The sequence below is a fragment of the Drosophila navojoa genome, chromosome 3 (assembly GCF_054131105.1).
Source record: "Drosophila navojoa isolate 15081-1374.11 chromosome 3, UAZ_NAV_1.0, whole genome shotgun sequence".
In the NCBI taxonomy this organism is placed as follows: Eukaryota; Metazoa; Arthropoda; class Insecta; order Diptera; family Drosophilidae; genus Drosophila; species Drosophila navojoa.
This window is the reverse complement of record NC_142891.1, coordinates 23,720,692-23,741,184: the sequence shown is the minus strand read 5'-3', so window position 1 is coordinate 23,741,184 and position 20,493 is coordinate 23,720,692. Positions and strand designations below refer to the sequence as shown.

General features: G+C 39.3%; 2 protein-coding genes across 12 annotated transcripts in view; one reads left to right on the top strand and one right to left on the bottom strand.

Annotated features, from left to right (window-relative positions):
* The window catches only part of LOC115563375 (Phosphodiesterase 1c), a 70,214-nt gene that overhangs the window by 37,344 nt on the left and 12,377 nt on the right, over positions 1 to 20,493 (bottom strand). For 7 of the 9 annotated variants that reach the window (XM_030386169.2, XM_030386165.2, XM_030386170.2 and 4 more), the window contains exon 1: positions 12,133 to 12,620. In XM_030386169.2, coding sequence (XP_030242029.1) covers positions 12,133 to 12,574 — 442 coding nt within the window. In that variant the 5' untranslated portion in view covers positions 12,575 to 12,620. Of the gene's footprint in view, positions 1 to 12,132; positions 12,865 to 20,493 lie in introns of those variants that run through there. The other 2 variants (XM_089257461.1, XM_030386164.2) reach the window with 2 other exon arrangements.
* Mal-B2 (Maltase B2) lies at positions 792 to 6,182 on the top strand. Of its 3 annotated transcripts, none has more exons than XM_089257419.1 (6): positions 792 to 879; positions 1,454 to 2,624; positions 3,051 to 3,201; positions 3,274 to 3,469; positions 3,524 to 3,664; positions 3,743 to 3,900. In XM_089257419.1, exons 2-6 carry the CDS (start codon positions 1,485 to 1,487, stop codon positions 3,813 to 3,815), a joined length of 1,701 nt encoding a protein of 566 aa, XP_089113545.1. In that variant the 5' UTR covers positions 792 to 879; positions 1,454 to 1,484; the 3' UTR covers positions 3,816 to 3,900. The 3 variants fall into 3 exon arrangements, with proteins under 3 accessions (XP_089113545.1, XP_030242054.1, XP_030242052.1); XM_030386192.2 differs by lacking the exons at positions 792 to 879; positions 3,743 to 3,900 and adding exons at positions 5,797 to 5,901; positions 5,961 to 6,182 and having other exon boundaries at positions 1,327 to 2,624; XM_030386194.2 differs by lacking the exon at positions 792 to 879 and having other exon boundaries at positions 1,266 to 2,624.

The window sequence follows — 20,493 nt, the reverse complement described above, 5'->3', positions numbered from 1 at the left end:
TATTCGACTTAATCATTTTATAAAGTAAATGGCATTGATTTCAACAAAACAAACTTGAAAAATTTTAATAAAGCTAATTTTACTGATAACATGCCTTGATGTAGTTCGACTCAGTTCTTGATCGGTTTATGTTTTGTATTTCACACGAAGAATATTCTTGTTCTTATTATTTTTGATAAGACTTTTACTATATAGTTTGGCTTTCATTTAAAGAAAAAACATAAAAAAGACTAGAAATTTAAATTTAAAGTGAAGATAACACAAATTACAAAATAATTTCATTTAAAAGTAATAAAATTACATCAACTATATTCTGGTGAAAATCTGTGTTGATAGAGAGAGAGAGAGAGAGAACCTTCAGCATTGCATTTTTATTGTATTAATTTAAGCTTTACCATTATATATAATTTAAAATTCATTTGAATTACAATTTAATTACAATTCCCATTGCTTATTTACACTTGAAAGCGTTTTGCACGTTTTAATTGAATTGCGAGCATTTGTTGTTGCTGTTGCTGTTGATGTACCCACCCAGCCCTCGAGCCCCGCCCACTCCCATACGTCTCCTTAGCTGTTGCTGTCGTCGCATTTTCGCCAAAATATATTTCATAACTGTCAGCGCGTCTGGGCAGCTATAGATAAATTTGCCGTTGAGCTTAATTAAAAGCCCTTTGTTGTTTACTATATTGGAATGGTGGATGCTGTGAGCGACGGCGTGGACTTTGAGTGGAACGTAAGCTTGTGCAAGCATTTATCAGCTGCATCACACACAGTTCTCGCAGCTTCCAGTTGATCACGGCTGCCGAAGGCGAAGCGACGTGTTGCGAGCCGTGAGAGTTGCAATTTTGTTCCAATTTGTGTTTACATATTTTGTGATAGGTAATGAGAGGAAGAAAGAGAGAGAGAGAGAGAGAGAGAGCGAGCAAGAAAGTGATATGAATGCTAGCATTAGTCTTGTATAGTAGATAGAATGGGAGAGAGAGAGAGAAATAGGAAGAGCGTGATTTAGCAAACGAGCGTGCCAGCACAAAAGAATTGAAAGAGAATAAGCTTCGGCAAAATATAAATTTATCTCTGAATGTGTTGCTAAGAGAAAGTTTGTTCCTTACAAATGCGGCTTTGCAAAAACTGAGTTATAATTAAATAGAAGTATTACGCAAATATTATAAGGTATAATAATAGGTATAAAACAGAATTTAATTTGCTTGCAATTGTAATACGAATTTGTGTTTCATTGGCTGTCCTCTTTTTTCCAATTTTAATTATTTATAATCAGATGTGCTGTGTTATTAAGAGTTAATGTGGTTTGGAAATTATTATAATTACACAACGGGCGATTGAGAAAAAGTTGCTTAAAACACAGCTCCGTGCGGCTAGCTGCAATAGTCGCTGGAGTCAAGATGTTCGCAGCGCAACAGTTAAATCGAGCAACTCAACTAATTCTAATTTGCAGCCTGCTGTGGATAGAGGCGCCCGGCCTGAGCATGTCCAGCTTGGTGAGCAGTCAGACGGAGGACTTTATTGACTGGTGGCAGCACGCGGTCTTCTATCAGATCTATCCCAGATCCTTCAAGGACAGCAACGGCGATGGCATTGGGGACTTGCAGGGCATCATTTCGAAGCTGCCGTATTTGGCCGAGACAGGGATCACGGCCACTTGGCTGAGTCCCATTTTCCAGTCACCCATGGTCGACTTTGGGTATGACATATCGGACTACAAGGCCATACAGCCGGAATATGGAAGCATGGCTGACTTCGAGCAACTGGTGCATAAGGCCTCCAGTCTGGGTATAAAGATCATCTTGGACTTTGTGCCCAATCACAGCTCGGATCAGCATGAGTGGTTCAAAAAGTCGGTGGCTCGCGATCCCGTCTATGAGAACTTCTATGTCTGGGCAGATGGAAAGAAGGATGAGCAGGGAATACGCCAGCCACCAAACAATTGGCAGTCAGTGTTCTACGGCTCCGCCTGGGAGTGGAACGAACAGCGACAGCAATACTATTTGCACCAGTTTACCAAGGAGCAGCCGGATCTGAACTACCGCAATCCGGCAGTGGTGCAGGCCATGGATGAAGTGCTGCTCTTCTGGCTGAACAAGGGTGTGGCTGGCTTTCGCATTGACGCAGTGAATCATTTGTATGAAAACGAAGACCTGGCCGATGAGCCACTCAGCGGCAAGACGGCGGATCCGCTCTCCTATGAGTACACCAAGCACGTCCACACCAAGGACTTGCCCGAGGTGCTGGCCATGGTGCAGCACTGGCGGCAGCTACTAGACGACTACAGCGCCAAGCATCCGGATGGTGTGACACGCATCATGATGACGGAGGCCTACGCTGACCTGCATGTGCTCATGGACTACTACGAGACAGCCGCTGGAGTGCGCGGCTCCCAGCTGCCCTTCAACTTTCATTTTATCACGGATGTGGACGGCGACTCGGATGCTCGTGACTTCGTCTTCAATGTGGAAAAGTGGCTGATCTACATGCCGCGCGGGCACGCTGCCAATTGGGTCATGGGCAACCACGATAATCCGCGTGTCGCCTCGCGCTTCGGATCCGCCAGTGTCGACGCCATGAACATGCTGCTGCTGACGCTGCCCGGCGTCGCCGTTACCTATAATGTAAGTACGTCCGCATTTACAGCCGAAAGGTCAAGGGGTCGAGCAACTGTCGATTATTATCCTTATACTCGTTCACAAATTGAAAAGAGTATATATAAAAGTGTATATATGTATATATAGCTTGAGTATCATGTCCGTCCGTGGTTTCGCCTGTGCTAATTGAGCTATTATTAAAGGTTTCTCGGCATCTGAAGTAAGTATAGTATAATATAGATGCTACTATATGATACAGACTTTTGACTTGAATGTGATTCAATAGATTTATCAATACATAACCTAATTAGTTACATGTATATATATACATAATTTTTAGTCTAGCCTCAATAGGATTGGTAAGTGATTCTCGATCGATAGTCATCATATAAGTCTGAATAAGTCATCATATATTATATGAATGGTCTCACTTGTTTTATTTTTTCCTTGCAGGGGGAGGAGCTGGGCATGGAGGACTATCGTGAAATTAGCTGGGAGGATACTGTCGATCCGCCAGCTCGTAATGCTGGCAAAAAGGATTATAAGAAAGTCTCCAGAGATCCAGAGCGTACACCCTTTCAGTGGAGCAATGCCAGCAATGCAGGTGAGCTGTACTTTAAAACTTTAAGTCAATATCATATTTAATGATTTATTCGCCGTCTCTAATATTCTCTAGGTTTCTCTACTGCTGCTAAGACCTGGCTGCCTGTAAATCCCAACTACTTGGTGTTGAATCTGGCGGCGCAGCAGGAGGCTGCCAGGAGTCACTACAAGGTGTACAAGGCGCTGCTTGAGCTGCGCAAGTTGCCGACCTTAAGACGCGGCAGATTCAACATCGAGGCGCTGTCCCGGGCCGTGTTTGCCCTCAGACGGTAAATATAGATTGTTCGCATGTGGCACATTCATCTACTATCCGGTTTATTTAGCACTCTTAAGGACTATGAGACAATCGTAACCATCATCAATGTGAGCGCCAAGGAACAGCTGATAAATCTAACAGACTTTATTAACGGGCCACACACACTGATTGTGGAAGTGGCGGGCGTTGACTCCACCTATAAGCCAGGGTAAGTCTTGTCTGCCTTGAATCATAACTCCCAGAATTGGAATACATACGCCTCCGCCCTTTGCTTACCCATCCACAGACAAGCCCTATCCAGCAGCGCCCTCGCACTGGCCCCCCACGAGGGCCTCATCTGCAGGCTGATCGAGGCATAGGAATTTCCAGAGCTCCATTAATTGCCTTGTGACACTGTCACGAGCTTGAACGAATATAAAAAATATTAAATGAACTGAAAATTAATGAATCGAATTGCTCCCTCTCTCAAATACAAATGAATTCTGAAAATCTGAACTTCCTTTGCGACATTAGCTGAATAAAAAAACTAAAACAAAAAAAATAAAAAAAATAAACCGTCTGCTGGCCATGGCGTCGCCATTGACATTTCGCTCTGGCAGCTTGCCCAAGCGAAGTATAGAGTCATTTAGATGCCCTGGCGGACATTAGAGATGTGGCAGGGGATACTCTACTTGGGCAGTGAAAATATTATTGAAAATATAATTATTGTGAGCTGCAGATATTTATAATAAAATATTTGATAATTAAAAAAAATCGGTAAATCTAAACTATTAATATTTCTTAACAAATAAATCTAGAATATGAACCCTTATGATTTTTATAAAATTCACAAAAAGCATAAGCTTTACATGATTTTAAATATTGTTATACATAAAGAGTTTACAGTTATGCTTGTATAATGCAACAGTAAATAGTCGTTGGCACCTCGCAATTTATTTTTTGCGCTTCTGGTTTGCCCGTTCGTATAATTTTTCATGTGGCTGGGCGCACGAGCACAAAGATTTATGAAGCACAACGCACAGATTTGCGAACTGTCGCTTTACAAATGGCCATGGGTGTGGCCAAGGAGGCGGCAGGGCTGGGCCATGGACTGGTAGCGACAAGAGGACAAAGGTTCACTTTAATCAAAAGTTGAAAAGTTTCAAATGCCACTGTGTATGCTAAAGTAACGAGCAGGATGTTCCTTGTCCAATTTGCCATGACCATAAACTTGCTCCCTGGCAATCATTTGAGCATTTTCCATACAGCGTCAATAAGTTTGACGCTTAGCAACGACGACACATCAAATGCTGCATGGCATGTCATCATAAATATGGCTTAAAGGCATATTTGAAAATTTTTACTGTTGCAGAATAATGCGAAAATTCTTATCAAATTGCTCTGCTCGCATTCAAGGTTCGAGTTAACCTCTTGCATCTAAAATTTCAATCTCAAGCGCAAGTACATGACTTTTCTTTAAATTTGATTACGACTGATGAACTCAGATTCAACAGTCACGTTACAAACGTGGCCATCAAATCAGCTCTAGGTTCACAGGGTTTAACTGCCTCTACACTAACTGGGTTGTCTGCGTCAGCCTCTGTCTCATGGTTATCATCAAGTTTTACACTTCAAATGGAACTGTTTCAGCTCAGGTAATAGTTTATGACGCTTTCACTGCGCAGATAAACGAGCTCTAATTCCTAAACGTAGTTCAATCAACTATGACTCCACTCATTCGGGCATTTGTGACCTCAGCCGCCTTTTTAGGGGATCCAATGTAATTTCAATTGTAATTTACAGGATTTTGATATCGCTATAAAAATATAATCTGTTATACCAGATTGATAAATTTCAATCAGCTGCGCTTTATTACTTGAAATAGACTTTAATGTTTCTTGTGGAAATAATAAACAAAATAATACAGTACAAATTTTTCTAAAAAAAATATATATATTGAAATATTTATACTATGCAATTTTCTATTTTATGTTTATTTATTAGACGTTAGAGCTAGAGTAGATTAAAATTAACTAACTGGGTCTCTCGGCTTGTTCCTGCAAATCTTGACACGCTTTGATGTTTCGCAGCTGTCCGAAAACTCTTTGCAAAGTATATACAATGAAAATCCAGGTAATCTGAAAATGTTCTGTGAAAAGTTATTAGGGAAATTCTTTTGCTTGTCCGATGGGTAATTTGAGGATTGGTAAGGCAAGCGAGAAACTAAAATGGAGTGAGAGCAATTAGCTAAGACGCATTATTAAGATTTTTCTGCATGCCATTGGGCATCCATTCATTATTCAACTTTTAATGGTAATTGCTTTTATTTACTTTTACATATTTAATGCTCTTTGGTTTCAGTGATTTTTTATTTATGGCCAACAGTCACAAAAGTGACAAAAATTGGCAGTTGCAGCTTTCGCCCTTTACTGGTCTTGTTCTGAGCCATGGACCGGCGGGCATGAGGTTAATTAATTATATTTTTTAAGTTATTTATTCAATTAAAATTGTGTGTTCTCTTGCAGTGCTCAACGACGTCTGCTGCTCAAGCAGATCATCAAGTCATTCAATGTGGTGCTGGTGGCTCTGCTAATGTACAATTTGTGGCGTCACAAGTGGACGAAAGTGAATTTCAATTAGACATTTAGAGGCAATCATTAATTTCTGCTCACTGATTGATTGAGTCATTAATAAAGTCTACAATAAGAAGAAGAGAGCAAAAGAGCATTAGCTGAACTGTTTTCCGATTGTCATTTACAGATGTGATTGGCGGCCATCAAGTGGACGAATTAAGTGGATGCTAGATAGTATATATATGTATATATATGCATGTCTAATCGATCAGACATGTCAATTGAGCACTAAGGACTCGACTACAGTTTCAATTTATTGCTGAAATATATCCAATTCGCTTCATTTCGCAATTGCTTCGTATTAATTAGCTCGAGTGCAGTCGGAGTTTCCTAGTGGAATGGCAATAAAATTTCAATGCATTTCTTGCGCTGCTCTGTCGGAAAATGTCAACCATAATTCTTTTCCAATTTGCTAAACGGAAATTCCCATAGTTGCGCTAAAATAACGAATTTCCTTTCATACTTTGAATTCGCCGAGTGCAACTGTAACGCCGACGAAGTAACCAAGGACAACGCAGCTGTTGGCCAAATCCAGTTCCAAGATGGCAGATGTGAGGTGGCAGCTGCTAGTGTAAATTTAACGCTTTGCTGGGTGGCAAGTGGATATCCTTGTCGCCACACTGATTGCCGGAAGTTGACAGCGTGCCGTCGCTGCACATCGGAGCCACCAATAATATTTATTCTATTCAAGTGACGGCAAATTAATCGATGACCGAGAACTTAAAGCGGCGAGCATATCTGATTATTCGACTGGATGCACAAATGTTATTTAGAGCAGCGTAAACTCAGATAGTTTCGAATTGATAATAAATCGATGACAAAATTTACTCAACTCTTGAAAACTAATTGGGCTATAAATAATTGATTGATAAATTTCTCTCAAATTGCTTAAAAGCAATTTTAAAGTGAAACTACAAAAAATGTTTGTGTTTATCTGTGAAATTCCATTATTAAATATAAACAAATTATTTCTTTGGTTTATTACTGTAATAAATTATTCAAAGGTTCGCGACATTTAGCTTTTGTTTCAGTATATTCTCACTTTAAAAATTAATTTAATTTTTTAATTAAAATTAAAAAAATATTATTTGTTATAATAATATATTATAATAATATGAAGTATTATTATAATAAATAATATTTTTTGCTTTTTCATTATGAAGTATTATTACAATAAAAAATATTATTTACTCTGTCATGAAACTTTTGAATTAAATTTATAATAAATTATATATTATTTAATATTTATATTTATTATTTTTTAAAATTTAATATGAAGTATAATTATAATAAATATATTCTTATTTGAAATAATTTTATAATAAATTAAATATTATTTAATTTTTATTATTATTTAAAACAGATTTGTTACTTTTTTATTATACTTTTGAATTAATTTTAAAATAAGTTATATACATATTATTTAATTTTTATTGTTATTATTTATATTTTTAATTTATTTTGAAGTGTCATTAAAATGAATTCTATTTTTTAGTTTTTCATTATACTTTTCAATTAGTTTTATAATACATATATTATTGAATTTTTATTATTATTATTATTTTTTCTTTTTTGTAATTTTTTATTAAAATATATACCATGTTCAAAGAAATAAAAAAAATCGGTAGGAAAAGTTGGAAACTTGATTAAAATTGATTAATTTAACACAAATCAATTGATTGTGCTGTATTGCTAAGGCGGGGTAACAATTGGGCACAATGGCGTCGCAGTGTCTGGCGGCTGCTCTTTGATATTTACGGCGAAAATTCATGCAGCAGCACACACGTACAGGTTAAATCCTTTGAGCCTAACGTTGCGCAATGTTGAGTAGCTCTGGGAAAATTGGCAGGACGCGTTGTGCACCTTGATGTCTGCCCCGGCGGGGCAGCAGCTGAAGGCGGTTGCCGGGGTAGGCGCGGAAACAGGGAAACGGGGAACGTAGATGACCCAGCTAATTGGAATCTTCGGTCCAAACACAATTCTCGTTGCCAACTTTACTCAGCCCAGGCCTTTTCGTTCGTGTGTGTGTGAGTGTTTGTGTGTGTGTGTGTGTGTGTGTGTAGCGTTTGCTGTTTGTGGCAGAGCCATTTTGGCCATTTTGCCGCTGGCTTCATAAATTTTACAGACAGTCGCGAAACTGGCGCCGTCTTTTAACTGTTTTTAATTAAAATAAGAGTACTCTAGTCGGCTGTATTAAATTGGGAGATACTCAGTTTGGTGAATGAGTCGAAATATCTGCAATTGAATTTTTAGTGGTGCTCAATGAAGCGATACATTTATTGTTATGATATATATACTGATATATATGATGTATAGATTCTCGACTTCATAATAATAATAATAATAATAAATAAAATTTCGGTATTTATCTATCAGCTGTTATATGCTATTATAGAAACTAAGTCTGCCATTTAAATTAATCAACTCTCAAATTAAATTGTAAAATGCATTATCTATGCGAATCTTCACATCTATTTGATCATACTGATCGAAATTATAAAACTCTACCCAACCTATCCAGGGTATTTAAATTATTCCTACATTGATAATGAGCTGTCAGTGTGAGTGCGTGCGCCTGTGTGTGCCTTATGCCCAAAGGTGATTTATAAAATTAATTTTCACTTTTTTATATGTACAATATACCACACGGAATATATTATTTAAGAGGAATTACGACTGTAATGAATCTTCAATTCCATAAGAATATATAATTTTTCAAGTGAATGTTATTTAATATAATATTCAGGGACAATATTGAGGAGCGATCGAGCATTAAAGCAAAAGCACTTTGTTGTTTGTCCCACTTATATTCAAGTACAGAGTATTAGGCAGTCAAGCACACACTCATCCTCACATATGATACTCTTTTACGGCTCTACTGTCACTTGAAAACAGTTGTCGGCTTTAATGGCCCGCAGAGAGTAAAAGCCAAATTGATTGGCAATTGAGGCGCTGCCGGCGTTAGGGCAAATAAAAAAACTTTCTGCCAGCCAAGAGTTGCATATATTATCCCTTTAAGCCCGGACCAGAAGCAAATTCAATAAAGCTGCTTCAACTTCAACGTTTTTGTTGTTTTTTTCGTCTTCTTCTTCTTCGATATATTCGCCTTAGGGTATTGTCATGTTATTTGGCTGCTCAGTCGTCCCAGCCAACTTGAAATATGCATTGAAATGTTTGTGCGTTTAAGTCAATGACTGGAATTTATGTAAATTCTCATGGCTTGCTCTCGACTGGCAAAAACAAAAACCCAACGAGGGTCAGTTGAGGCCCATCTAAGGCAAAAAGCATTTGAGTTATGCGCTCAACTTTGCCAAAATGGATTTCTTCATAAATACATATACACATATATATATATATGTATTTCAGTATTTATATACGCGCCATGGAATTATGCGGATATTTTTTCGTAAATTTTCAGTGTCCTTCAAGCTTGTTAGGCGCTTAATTCAGTAAATGCTTTTTCTCGTTGTTCCTTAATAAATTGCCTAATGCCAATGAAGAATCATTGAACCGCAGCTAAATTGGCCACTTAACCCTTTTTCTTCAGCTATTTTTTGCCTCCAGTTTCACAGAGAGGGAGGCAGAGAGAGAGAGAGAGAGAGAGAGAGGGCGAGAGAGTACATCAATTAGACGCTAGCTCGCTGGGCTGCTGTCAATAAGTGAAGCCTGCTTGAGTAGGCGGATAGACCCTGTGGTCTATCCTAGCCAGACAGGAGGAGCGGGTGGTCAGACTCGTCCCCTCGCCTCCTCGTCTGCCGTCTTTGTCTGCGGCTGACAACAACAAACAGGCAAGGATTGAAAGCGGCCGCGAGCAGACCAACAACAAGTGTAATATGTCAATTGAAGGACACACTTCGAAAACAACAAGTACACACACACACACATACACACACACACAGAGACACCGGCAACACAAGAACCAACACTTGACTATTTATTGCATTGTTGTTTGTCTGCCCTGTCGCCGCAGGATATGCTATGGATATTTGCAAAATATTGCAGCGCACATAAATTGTTGCCCTCACCCGCCCCCGCCCTCCCTTCCGCGCAGCACATTGTCACTTGACTTGGTCCGGCCGGAGGCGTCTCCCCAGCCATGGGGCCAAGCTACGTGACACACAAATTGCTGGCGAGTGAGCTCTACAAATTCCATCTGGCCTGGCTTACATTTTGTTATTTCTTTTACATGTTTATTTATTTAACGTTTAACTGAATAATTGATTAGGCTGTTTAGCAGTTACGACTGTGTTTGGCTTTACTTCTTCGCACGGCACGTAGGTCTTGCTACTTAACCGTTATGTGATTATTATGAATATTAAATTTGATTGCCTATTGATTTATTATCAGTTTTAATAGGTGCTTAAAAAGTTATCAAGCTGCTTACAGATTAAGATTTCTGCTGATGCGTACGGCAGACTATGGAATAGACTATGGAATATATTTAATTTATACTTTTGTATTAAATTTTGTGATTTACATTTTAAAAGTCCTTTTTTACTTAAACATATAAAAATGAATATAGGAACAAGGGGGACTATGGAATATATATATTGTACTATATAATGGAAAACATACACTTAATAGGAATAATCTTTTTAAAAACTGTTACAATAGTTTTACGATCACACTTAGTTTATATAATTTATAATAACAGTCGAGTCTCGATGATTTGTACATCGATAAATCGAAAAAATTCGTTCTAAATAATTCTCTACAGTTTGAATTTTTGTGTAAATCGAAAAAAAAAAAATGATCCTCTCTCCCTATTGAATAATCAGGACTCGATTGTATTATTATTTATACATATTATGTAGATTATATGCCATATCATACAATTTAATCCTACTAGAATTATCTAAGATAATATTAATATTGAGCTGTTGCTGTTGCTTATATGCAATGCCAACAATTATACATATGTATATAAACTATCAACTAAAGCAGAATATGGAATTATAGAAACTCATATTGATCATAGTTTAAAGAAATTTCACTAGATTTTCTAGCCTTGTCAACCTCTAAACTCTCTGTTTTATATATAAATGAAAATCTAGTTGAAAATTCATATGCAGTTAGATAGTTCAAGTTGCTTTTTAAGCTTTCCATTTTCCATATTAGAATATTTTTGCTATTCCTACTACTACGACTACTACCACTAATACTACTACTACTACACACACACACACACACGCACAACCACTCATACTCATATATAACATAACTGAGATTATTTGTATACCTTTTATTTTAGCTTAAAATTCATTTCAGCTTAAATTGAATTCATGAATTTTATCTCACACACACACACACATACACACACATAACTGAAAACAAAAAATGCCTGGACTCGTGTTCGGAAAGAATTGACCAACAGCTGTGTTGGCGTGTTCTCCACCTAACTAACTAACTATTTATAAACAGTGTCTAGCTGGGCGAGTGGGCGGCTGGCTGGGCGTGCCACAGACATGTTGTGGATGCCCGGAAGCTGAGTGGCACGGCCAATGCGTGCGCCCAGCCGCAAGGAGTACAAGCCGCTTTTAAGGGCTGTCGCTCATTCCGTTGCCTCTGCCTCCGTCTCTGCCTCTGCCTGTGCCTTTGCGTATTTATTTTCTAAAATGTTTGCCCTGGCCATGCGTCGTATACGCAATCTGCTGCAGTATTAAAAGTGGCCCATAAATTTCCAACAGCTATTCGAAATGAATTGTGTTGGGCTGCCTAGCCGAAAGGATAAGAAAAAGGAGCAAACTTTTATAATAGCCAATGCTCGCACAACGACCCGCCCCGTCCCGCTTTGGAGTAAAATTCAATTTCATTTTCAATTTAATGCTGCAATGGACCACGTACCTGGGCGAACGCTACAATCTGTCGCCTGTGTTTGCCCTCTGCATTGACTTACCTGCAATGAAATGATAGAAAAATAGATACATATTTATTATGCTATGCAGGTTGGCAGCTCAAGAATTAAAAGTCAAAGCCATGCCAAGACTTTTCCCAACAAAGGAGCACACCCAAGGTGACATTCGACCCGGTCGCAGGGGGAGGTGGGGTCGGCCGCTTCTCTTACCTATGACATAGGAGTACCCGTCCAGCGTGAGGACACACTTGCGCGTGGTGGTGCCGGCCAGGCTGCCCACACCGCCGCCAACCACAACGCTGGACGAGTACCGTGGACTGTTGCCGGCCACTGTGGGTCGACTGCCCAGGCCTTGCGACTTGGGCAGGGCTGCCTGCTGCTGCTGCTGCGGCGGTCTGTCGCAGCTGTTGAGACTCTCGCGTCGTGGTGGTGCCGCAGTGCCAGCCAGCTCATCCGGCCGCCTGCGCGCGGAGCCCAGCTCGCCGCAGGAGTGATCGCGTTCCCGAACCGGATCATCGCGTGCTCGCGCTCGCGTGCAGCGCTCGGAGGAGCTGTTGCCTGCATCGCTTGCAGCCGTCTCCTCCGAGCTAATGTTCAGCGATTGGGGCTTATCGCGGCGCGTTGGCGGCGATTCATCCAAAGTGTCGCCCATAGCAAAAGTTTGGCTCGCACTAGGATTTCTCGATTTGTTTATTTTTCTATTTATTTATTACTATTATTATTTTTTTTTTTTAGAGTCAACGCGCGCTCATTGTTTTCGAATTTGTTGGGGGAAAAACTTTGCCTGCTGTCGTCTACGCCAGTTGATTAATGAATTTTCTTGTTGTATTTTATTTGTAATATTTAAATTTTGGATTGCACTCTTATTCACTTGCAGCTTTTTTTATGTGAACCACTTTTATATATCTGCGCAAGCATAAAATTTAATTAAAACCAAACACGCTAAAATGAATCGCAATGAATGAAACTGAAATGTCTGGCAGACACAAAGAGAGCGAGAGAGAGAGAGAGAGAGAGAGAGTGAGTGAAAGAGGGTGGATGAAATTGCAAGCGAGATAGATGTTTAGTGCTCAGCCATGAAACGAATAACAAAAAATAATAACAAGCATACGCCACGTTGTGCATGGCAAAAACTCGATACAGAGAGAGAAAAAAAAAAAACAATGCATCATCCTCAACTGAAGCTGAATCTTTTATGAATGCTATCAAAATTACTTTTGTGTTGACATTTATTTGAGGCACTGTTATCGTCTACTCTGACCATACAGCACTGGACAGTCAAATGGATCAATTGCTACAATTTTGCAGAGATTTTAGCTTTAGCATTGCGATATATTAACTGATTTATATGTGATTTATAAGTCATTCAATAAATATTTTCATGGTACTATGCTTCTAATACATCAAGCTAGGTATGCAAACTTGGCTGGAAGATGGACTTTGACATGAGATATTTATCAAATTTGTTGAATCCATTCAATTTCTATTTATTTAGTTCTAAGTAAAACAAAATTGCATTGAGTACTTTTTAGAGTTAAAGCATAATTGTAGCTATATTTCTATAACCATTATCTCTCTCCATCATGCATCTATGCGCATGGCCAGTGCTGTAGCAGCCGTTAGTCAATATTTTGCTCTAATTGCAGTTCTTGTTCATGCTGCTGCCAATTATTTGGCTTTACATGCAAACACAGACCCCTCGCTGTCCCCTCGCTGCCCCCCGTCTGAATGTCTGGCCATTGTTTGGGCCACTGTTCGATTCTGATTTTTATCGCACAAATATTGACAGCATGTCACAGTATGAGTGCATGTTTGTATTGGTCATTGATTTATATATATCTCTCTAAATATATATATGTATATATATATGCATATATGTATGTATATCTGCATATTCGTCATAATGTCTGCTCATTTATCAGAATCCATCAATGCCAATGGAAGGAATTAATATTGTTGCAATCTTGATCGTTGCAAATTGTATTTCAATTCCAATTTTAAATTATTCGCTTGAAGCTTAAGAAATATTCGAATAATTTAATTTATTTAATTTTATTTTATTTTATTTTTTCATTTATTATACCTTGCTGTTTGTGTGCGCTCATTTCATTTTTGCATGTATTTTCCTTTGACACGTTCGCCCAATAAAACGGGTCGAGACTTTCAAGGCGTCACGTTCAGCCGAGTGGGGTAGGTGTATAAAGTGAAGGCTTTTCCTTTCTTTTCTTTTCTTATTTCCTTCTCTCTTTTTTTTGGCATGTTTACCAATTATGCCCCCGTTGCACCCCACGCAAATATGTTTCTAACTTAAAGTAGACCAAATGTCAGTTGGAATACGTGATGTCTCAAAAAAAAAAAAAAAGTACTGTGGGTCCTTCAAATAGTATAGATTTTGAAGTCAAAGGAACTTTCACTTTCTCATTGAATAAGCTTGTAAGACTTGAGCTGTTAATCAATATTTGCTTAAGGGAATGTAAACTCTTTCAGTATTTCAACACTTGTTAGAGACATAAAATCGTCGGCATTAAATCAAACAGAGTTTGGTTTAGTATTTATCCAGCCGCACTCTGTTTTATTGGCCATATGGTGCTGGCTCCTCAAATGGTAATAAACTGCTCTTTAAAATCATTTTGGAGCGTAAGCAAAAATGCCACATACATTGTGTCTGGCATTAAATTTGTTTGGCTTAAAGTTCGCTTCGAAATGTTGCGCATACGCCATGTCTATCGCTTGCCTAATGATGTATCAATAACGCATTTACGACACAATTAAGGCCCTGTCTGAAATCAATGCTCAAGTCCATTAATGCTTAACCGCAAGTTATTAGCCATGCTTTTGGTCCATAAATTGTGCTATCTACGAGCCAGCGCGCCAACATAAAGATGCCACAAGGAGTGCCACAAGTCAATGCACGTTGGGGGTTCAGGGAACTCGTGGCATCAATTTAAAATATGTATGCACATAGTTTTGGCCATTTATCTGGCTGGATTGGTCCTTTGTTGTGCCACGATATCGATAAAACTTTTGAGCCCGCATCCATAGTTAAACTAGCTCTCAGTTATGGTCGAAGGATTTCGTTGAACCCGGCCAACTAAGAGCGACCTTCTGTCTGTTGCTCAAGTTAATCAGCCAGCATCATTGGTCACAAATCGCTCTCTCTCTCTCTCTCTCTATAGTTATAGTTATATAGCTTATGTAGTTTGGCATTGTTTTTGGCTACAATTCGGCATAATGCTGATGCGTAGATATGAGACGAACAACTGGAGGCAAATCAGACAACATGAAGTATGACGAGTTATCTCTGATTCGCTGTTTATGTCTCTGCATATTGATTCCCGCTGAATAAATTAAAGATTATGTTTCTACTTCTATATCGAGCACATGGACTTTTTTGAACTTCCCTTTTTCAGCAAGGCAATTAAAATCGCATTTTAAATAAGGCTTTGGAGCTTATAAAACCACTTCAATCACACTTGACTTATATGCGAGTTGTCGCGTAGTGTTTGGGCTTCCTCATTGCGTGCCGAACTTATTCAAATCAGACTTGTTCTCAAGGTACTGTCGTTAGCTATAGGGTATCTCCTATTCAGTCGCCCAGCAGTAGTTCTTAGAGATTTGATAAATGAAAGCAGCAAGCAAGGCTCAAGTCAATTACTTCCTTGGGCTAATGTGCGTTGTTGTTATGGCAGTGAGAGGGATGAGCAAGGGCAAAGGATGTAGTCAAGGCCGCAGTCGTGTCGGATAATGAGAGGGGAATAATAATGATAATAAAAAAAAAACAACATCTGCAAATAATTAAAAGTATACAGTGCGCAGAAGTAGCTGTAATAGCAGCAAAACACGAATGTAGCTGCAGCGGGCATGTTGGAGAGGCTAAAGGGAAATGAGGAAATGTCACTCGGTAAGTGAGATACATAAAACACAGACGAGAATAGCGCGAAGAGCGAGGAAACTATGCACGAATTGCAGTTACCCTTCATGGTAAAATTAGCTAGCTACTGGTGGATTATTGATTATGCTTATGAATTAGTAATTAGTAAGTATGAAGTATGAGTTAGAGGGAGTTATGAGTGAGGAGGAGGAGGAGGGAGGAGGGAGGAGGAGGAGGAGGAGGGTAGGATGGAGGAGGGAGGTAGGGATGAGTGAGGAGGTAGGATGGGGGAGGAGGGAGGAGGGAGGATGGATTGCTTATTTATATTATTAATTATTATTTATTATTTATTAGTATGATTTTATTCTTATTTATATGTATATTATTATATATTTATATTATTATTTTATTATTTTATTTCTTATTTATTATTTTTTCTTTATTATTTATTATTATATTTCTATTTATTATTTATTATTTATTATTTATTATTTATTATATTATATTTATTATTTATTATTTATTATTTATTATTTATTATTTATTATTTATTAAGATTTCTGTTAGCTATAGCGCAATCCCTTTAGCAGCTTGAGCCGCACAAGCTGTGCTCCATTGTGGTTGGACCCACTTCGGGGCTTCGTCGTTAATAACCCACCGAGTTGCAGTTGCCTTCGTTGTCATTTGCATTCATGCAGCTACGGTCCTGTCAGTCCCCCTCTTCCGCACACACACACACACACACACACACACTCACTGCTCGACTGCAAGCCTTTTAACTATACTTGGTTGTCTCTCTTTTAATTGTTGTAATTTTCCTCGGGCATTTTGCTGTTGTTGTTGATGTATTTTGTTGCTGTGTGGCGCCAGCATGACGCCACCAACGAGCAAGGCAGGGGCTGAAGGAAGGATGGGTTAAAGTCCGCTAGATGCGAATCAGTGGAAAAATGTTGCGCAGGATTCCAAACTGAAACTCGTTAATCAACCGTGGCAGTTGCCATCGCGTCGATCGATGTATGCAGTAACAAACAATAGCCAACTGATATTCCATGTATTTGAATATACACACACACACACACATACGAGTATCCACAAACACATTCAATGTATAAAGTAGCGAGGCCTTTGCTTTTAAAAACAGGAAGTATGCAATAAATTTGTTCGCCTCAGTAAAAACTGCCGGCGAAGGACACAAGAAAGACAGCCGTAATAGAAAGAGAAAGAGAAAGAGAAAGAGAGAGAGAGAGGAAAGAAATTTATATTTATATACATATGGAACGAATGAGAGAGAGAGAGAGAGGGAGAGAAAGCTGCTTGGCTAGCTCATTAGTATTCGGGGCCGTCAAAAACATAAGGACATGTGAAAGGAAGCCAGAGAGGTGACAAGGCCCAGGCCCAGAAGTCAACTGGACAAGTTTACTATGTTATGTGTGTTTTGTGTTTTCTGTATTTGTGTATTTGTCTTCATCATCATCAAAGCAGAATTTCAATTGCAAATTGTTTTTCCAAAAAGTCCAAGCAATGTTGATCGTTGGAAATTTTTTGATTTACGCAAATATAAACATTAAGCTTTACTTGGGATTACTAATCAAAATTCTCAGAAAATATATTGAGCAGGTTATTAAGAAGTCATACAATTAATATGTAAATATATATAAGTAAATATAAATATGTATATATACAAAAACATGTAAGAATGTTCCCAATAAAGTGAAAATGTTTGATAGCATATGGAAAATTAAATTAAAGATTAAATTAGTCCAAGACCTTTGGCATTGGCCTAAGCCAGGATATCATGCTCTTGAAGTCTATTATTGTATTGTAATATATCATTTATGTTTACAGATTACAAAGCTTTAAGAATAGTAATACCGAATATTTGTTTTAAATTAGCTAAACTGTTCATTTCTTATTTAATAGATATGCATTATAAAATATATAGTCGTATAACTTAAGGGAGCTGTTGCAGTAACCGTTGAGCCTAAAATTGAACGCCAAGTTTGAAAAGTAACAGGCAAACAGAAAGTTAACAGCGAGTTAACATAGATAATTAGGTTAAACTGTGAATTCACAGATAAGACTGCATAATTTATATTTAAATTATCCATATGCTCTACACTTGCTTAAGGTATCTCATAAAAATATCGCATAAAATCACACAATTTTCTCAAATTAAATATTGATTTTTGAAAGCATGAGCTTTTCATGTTTCACATGCTTTTCATTGTCATGTTCTTAGTGATTTATCGATTTTTTGTAACCAAATGAGCTGAACTGATTCGCCAGAGGTCGGCGCTACCCTCTCCCCAGTCTAATTATTTGCATGCTTTCAAAGTGTAATTATGGATAAACTGTCTACTTGAGTGAATAAGAAATGCCCCTCATTTGATATTTATCGCATGTGGACTTTAAATGGGGCATACCTAGCTGTGCATATTTCTCCCTCACTCTCTCTTTTGGTTTTGTTGCAGTCAGCGCACAAATTCTATTTACATATTACAGAAACTGCGAGCCAACAAATAAGAAAGTCGTATTATTAATTTGCCGCACCGCACGACCATAAATAAGGCTGTCTCTCATAAATATGTAGATGTGAGTGTGCCTGAGTGTGCCTGAGTGTGCCTGTGTGTGTGTGTGTAGACAGCTAGTCAAAATACATATGCGTTTCAAAGGACTTGCCCACTCGCCATATGTTGCGAAAACTGCGGCTTTCTGACTCTCTCTCTCCCTCCCTCTCTCTCTCTCCTTCCGTCTAACTCGGCTCGTTTTTCTTTCAGCGTCACGCAATTTTCTTTAGCAATTTATTACTATTTTGACTCATAGATATGTGTGCAATACAAATAGGCGAAAAATCGAGCACCCTCGCTGCCATCAGAGCCCATTCCCAATCAGTCGCCGCAACGAGCCTGGGGCCGTGGAGCACTTTGAATGCCAGAGCGGGACAATTTGTAAAGCAGGCAATTATCCTTATTAGCTGCTTATTTATAGCCAATGTTTGTTTGCTCCGTTTTGTGGCATTGACGCATAAGCGATGAGTGCGTATTGGCGTTGGCGTTGGCAGGATATGTTGTGCTCAGTTGCTCGGCGCAACAGCTTGTGCCCCCTCCTCTTCCGCCTCCGCCTCCTCCATCCTGGAGCTGTTAAGCCAGGAAATGAGTCTGGCATTGACTAAATGAGTTGTCTGCTTTATTAATGTAATTTTCATGAGAGTCACTTCGTATAGCAGGCTTAAAGTCATCCAAAATTAATGCATAATATATAGACCTTTGTCCCGAGTAGATTACCAGAGAGGGTGCTCTCTAACAGCCACACAGACATACGGCACATTGTCAAATCAGCGACATTTTTATTACTCTCGCCTGGGCGTAGGCGCCTCCGCACTTCGGCGGAAGTGTTTCGTGTTTCTGTGTGCGAGAGTGTGTGTGTGTGCGTGAGTGTGTTCGTATTTACATGTTGATGATGTCGTTATTAAACACATAAATAAATTGTGAAAAAAGCTCGCACTGCGTACGCGCATCTTACAGCAACAGAGGAACAGGAGCAGGAGCAGGAGCAGGCTGGGGCGGAAGCTGGAGCAGGAACTGGAGCTCTGTCTCTGCTGAAATGTTGTGTGTACTTTACAAACGCGCAGCAAAATGAAAAAAAAAAAACTTTGTCTCGTGCTTTTTCGCAGGTCGTGTTTGCATTTCACCAGCTCGCACCACAAACGCCCTAACCCAGCGACGCGTCGGGTCGCCTACCGCATTTTGTTGTTGACTTTGGGGCCAGCGCTTTATGACTTTATATCGCCGGCAAACATGTCCAGCAGCTGTGGGGCTAGGGGACTGAGGCGCGAGAGCAGGGCTTGAGCATGCGGCAATTGACAATTAATTGGCTGAGAGGACAAGTAGGCGGGATGAATGGTATTCAACGCAGTAGACAAAACTGTCACAGCGCATCAAAATGACGCAGCATATTTATAATTTATAGCATACGCAGTCGGCGCACAGAAGAATGCCAAAGTCAATAGAGAAAGGTATTTTAAAGTCGACTGAGCTCATTTCGCAACAGCCAGGAAATGCTCTGTAATACCCTGTATATATACCCTGTATATATTAAATATATGCATTTCAGCGAGAGTGACAAGTGATGTTTACTAATTAGCTGAGAGATTACAAACATGATGGCAAATTTGTAATATCCTCTTGCCAGAGGACTCTGGCAGAGCTCTGGCGCCAGTTTACACAAGCAAATAAGTTGGCGCTGTGAATGGGTCAGCAGCAACTTAAAAGTCATTTTGTGGCTTCATTTGCATGTGGCTTGTCTGTTCCTCGTTGTGTCCGACTGTGTGTGTGTGTTTGTGTGTGTGTGTAGATAGCTGTGCAAGGGTCTCCAGTAGAGTTGGTGATTAGTAGCCAACGTCTATCAACAGTTGCCCTAATGCCCGAGCAACATGCAACACAAGCAGCAGCGGCAGCAGCAGCAGCAGAACTAGAACTGACCTCATTCTGTTTACATTTGCAGCTGTTGCTACTTACTAACTAACCAACGCCCGGTTAACCCTAGCTCTGGAGCCACACCGTGTCCCCCTTGGTGACTGCAGACTGCAGTCAGCAAATTCATGGGACCATCGGCCCTATTGGAGCCACTCTTCAGCACTTTGCTTGTTTTTGCACAATTGACTGAAAATGTTTAGTGGCGCCCCGCTGCACTTGCACCTT

Bases quoted from the DNA above. Each gene is read 5' to 3' on its own strand.
- Mal-B2 (XM_030386192.2), top strand. From the start codon at position 1,401: ATGTTCGCAGCGCAACAGTTAAATCGAGCAACTCAACTAATTCTAATT. The intron at 3,202-3,273 runs GTGAGCTGTACT...AATATTCTCTAG, and splicing joins GAGCAATGCCAGCAATGCAG to GTTTCTCTACTGCTGCTAAG. The intron at 3,665-5,796 runs GTAAGTCTTGTC...CTTTGGTTTCAG, and splicing joins GACTCCACCTATAAGCCAGG to TGATTTTTTATTTATGGCCA.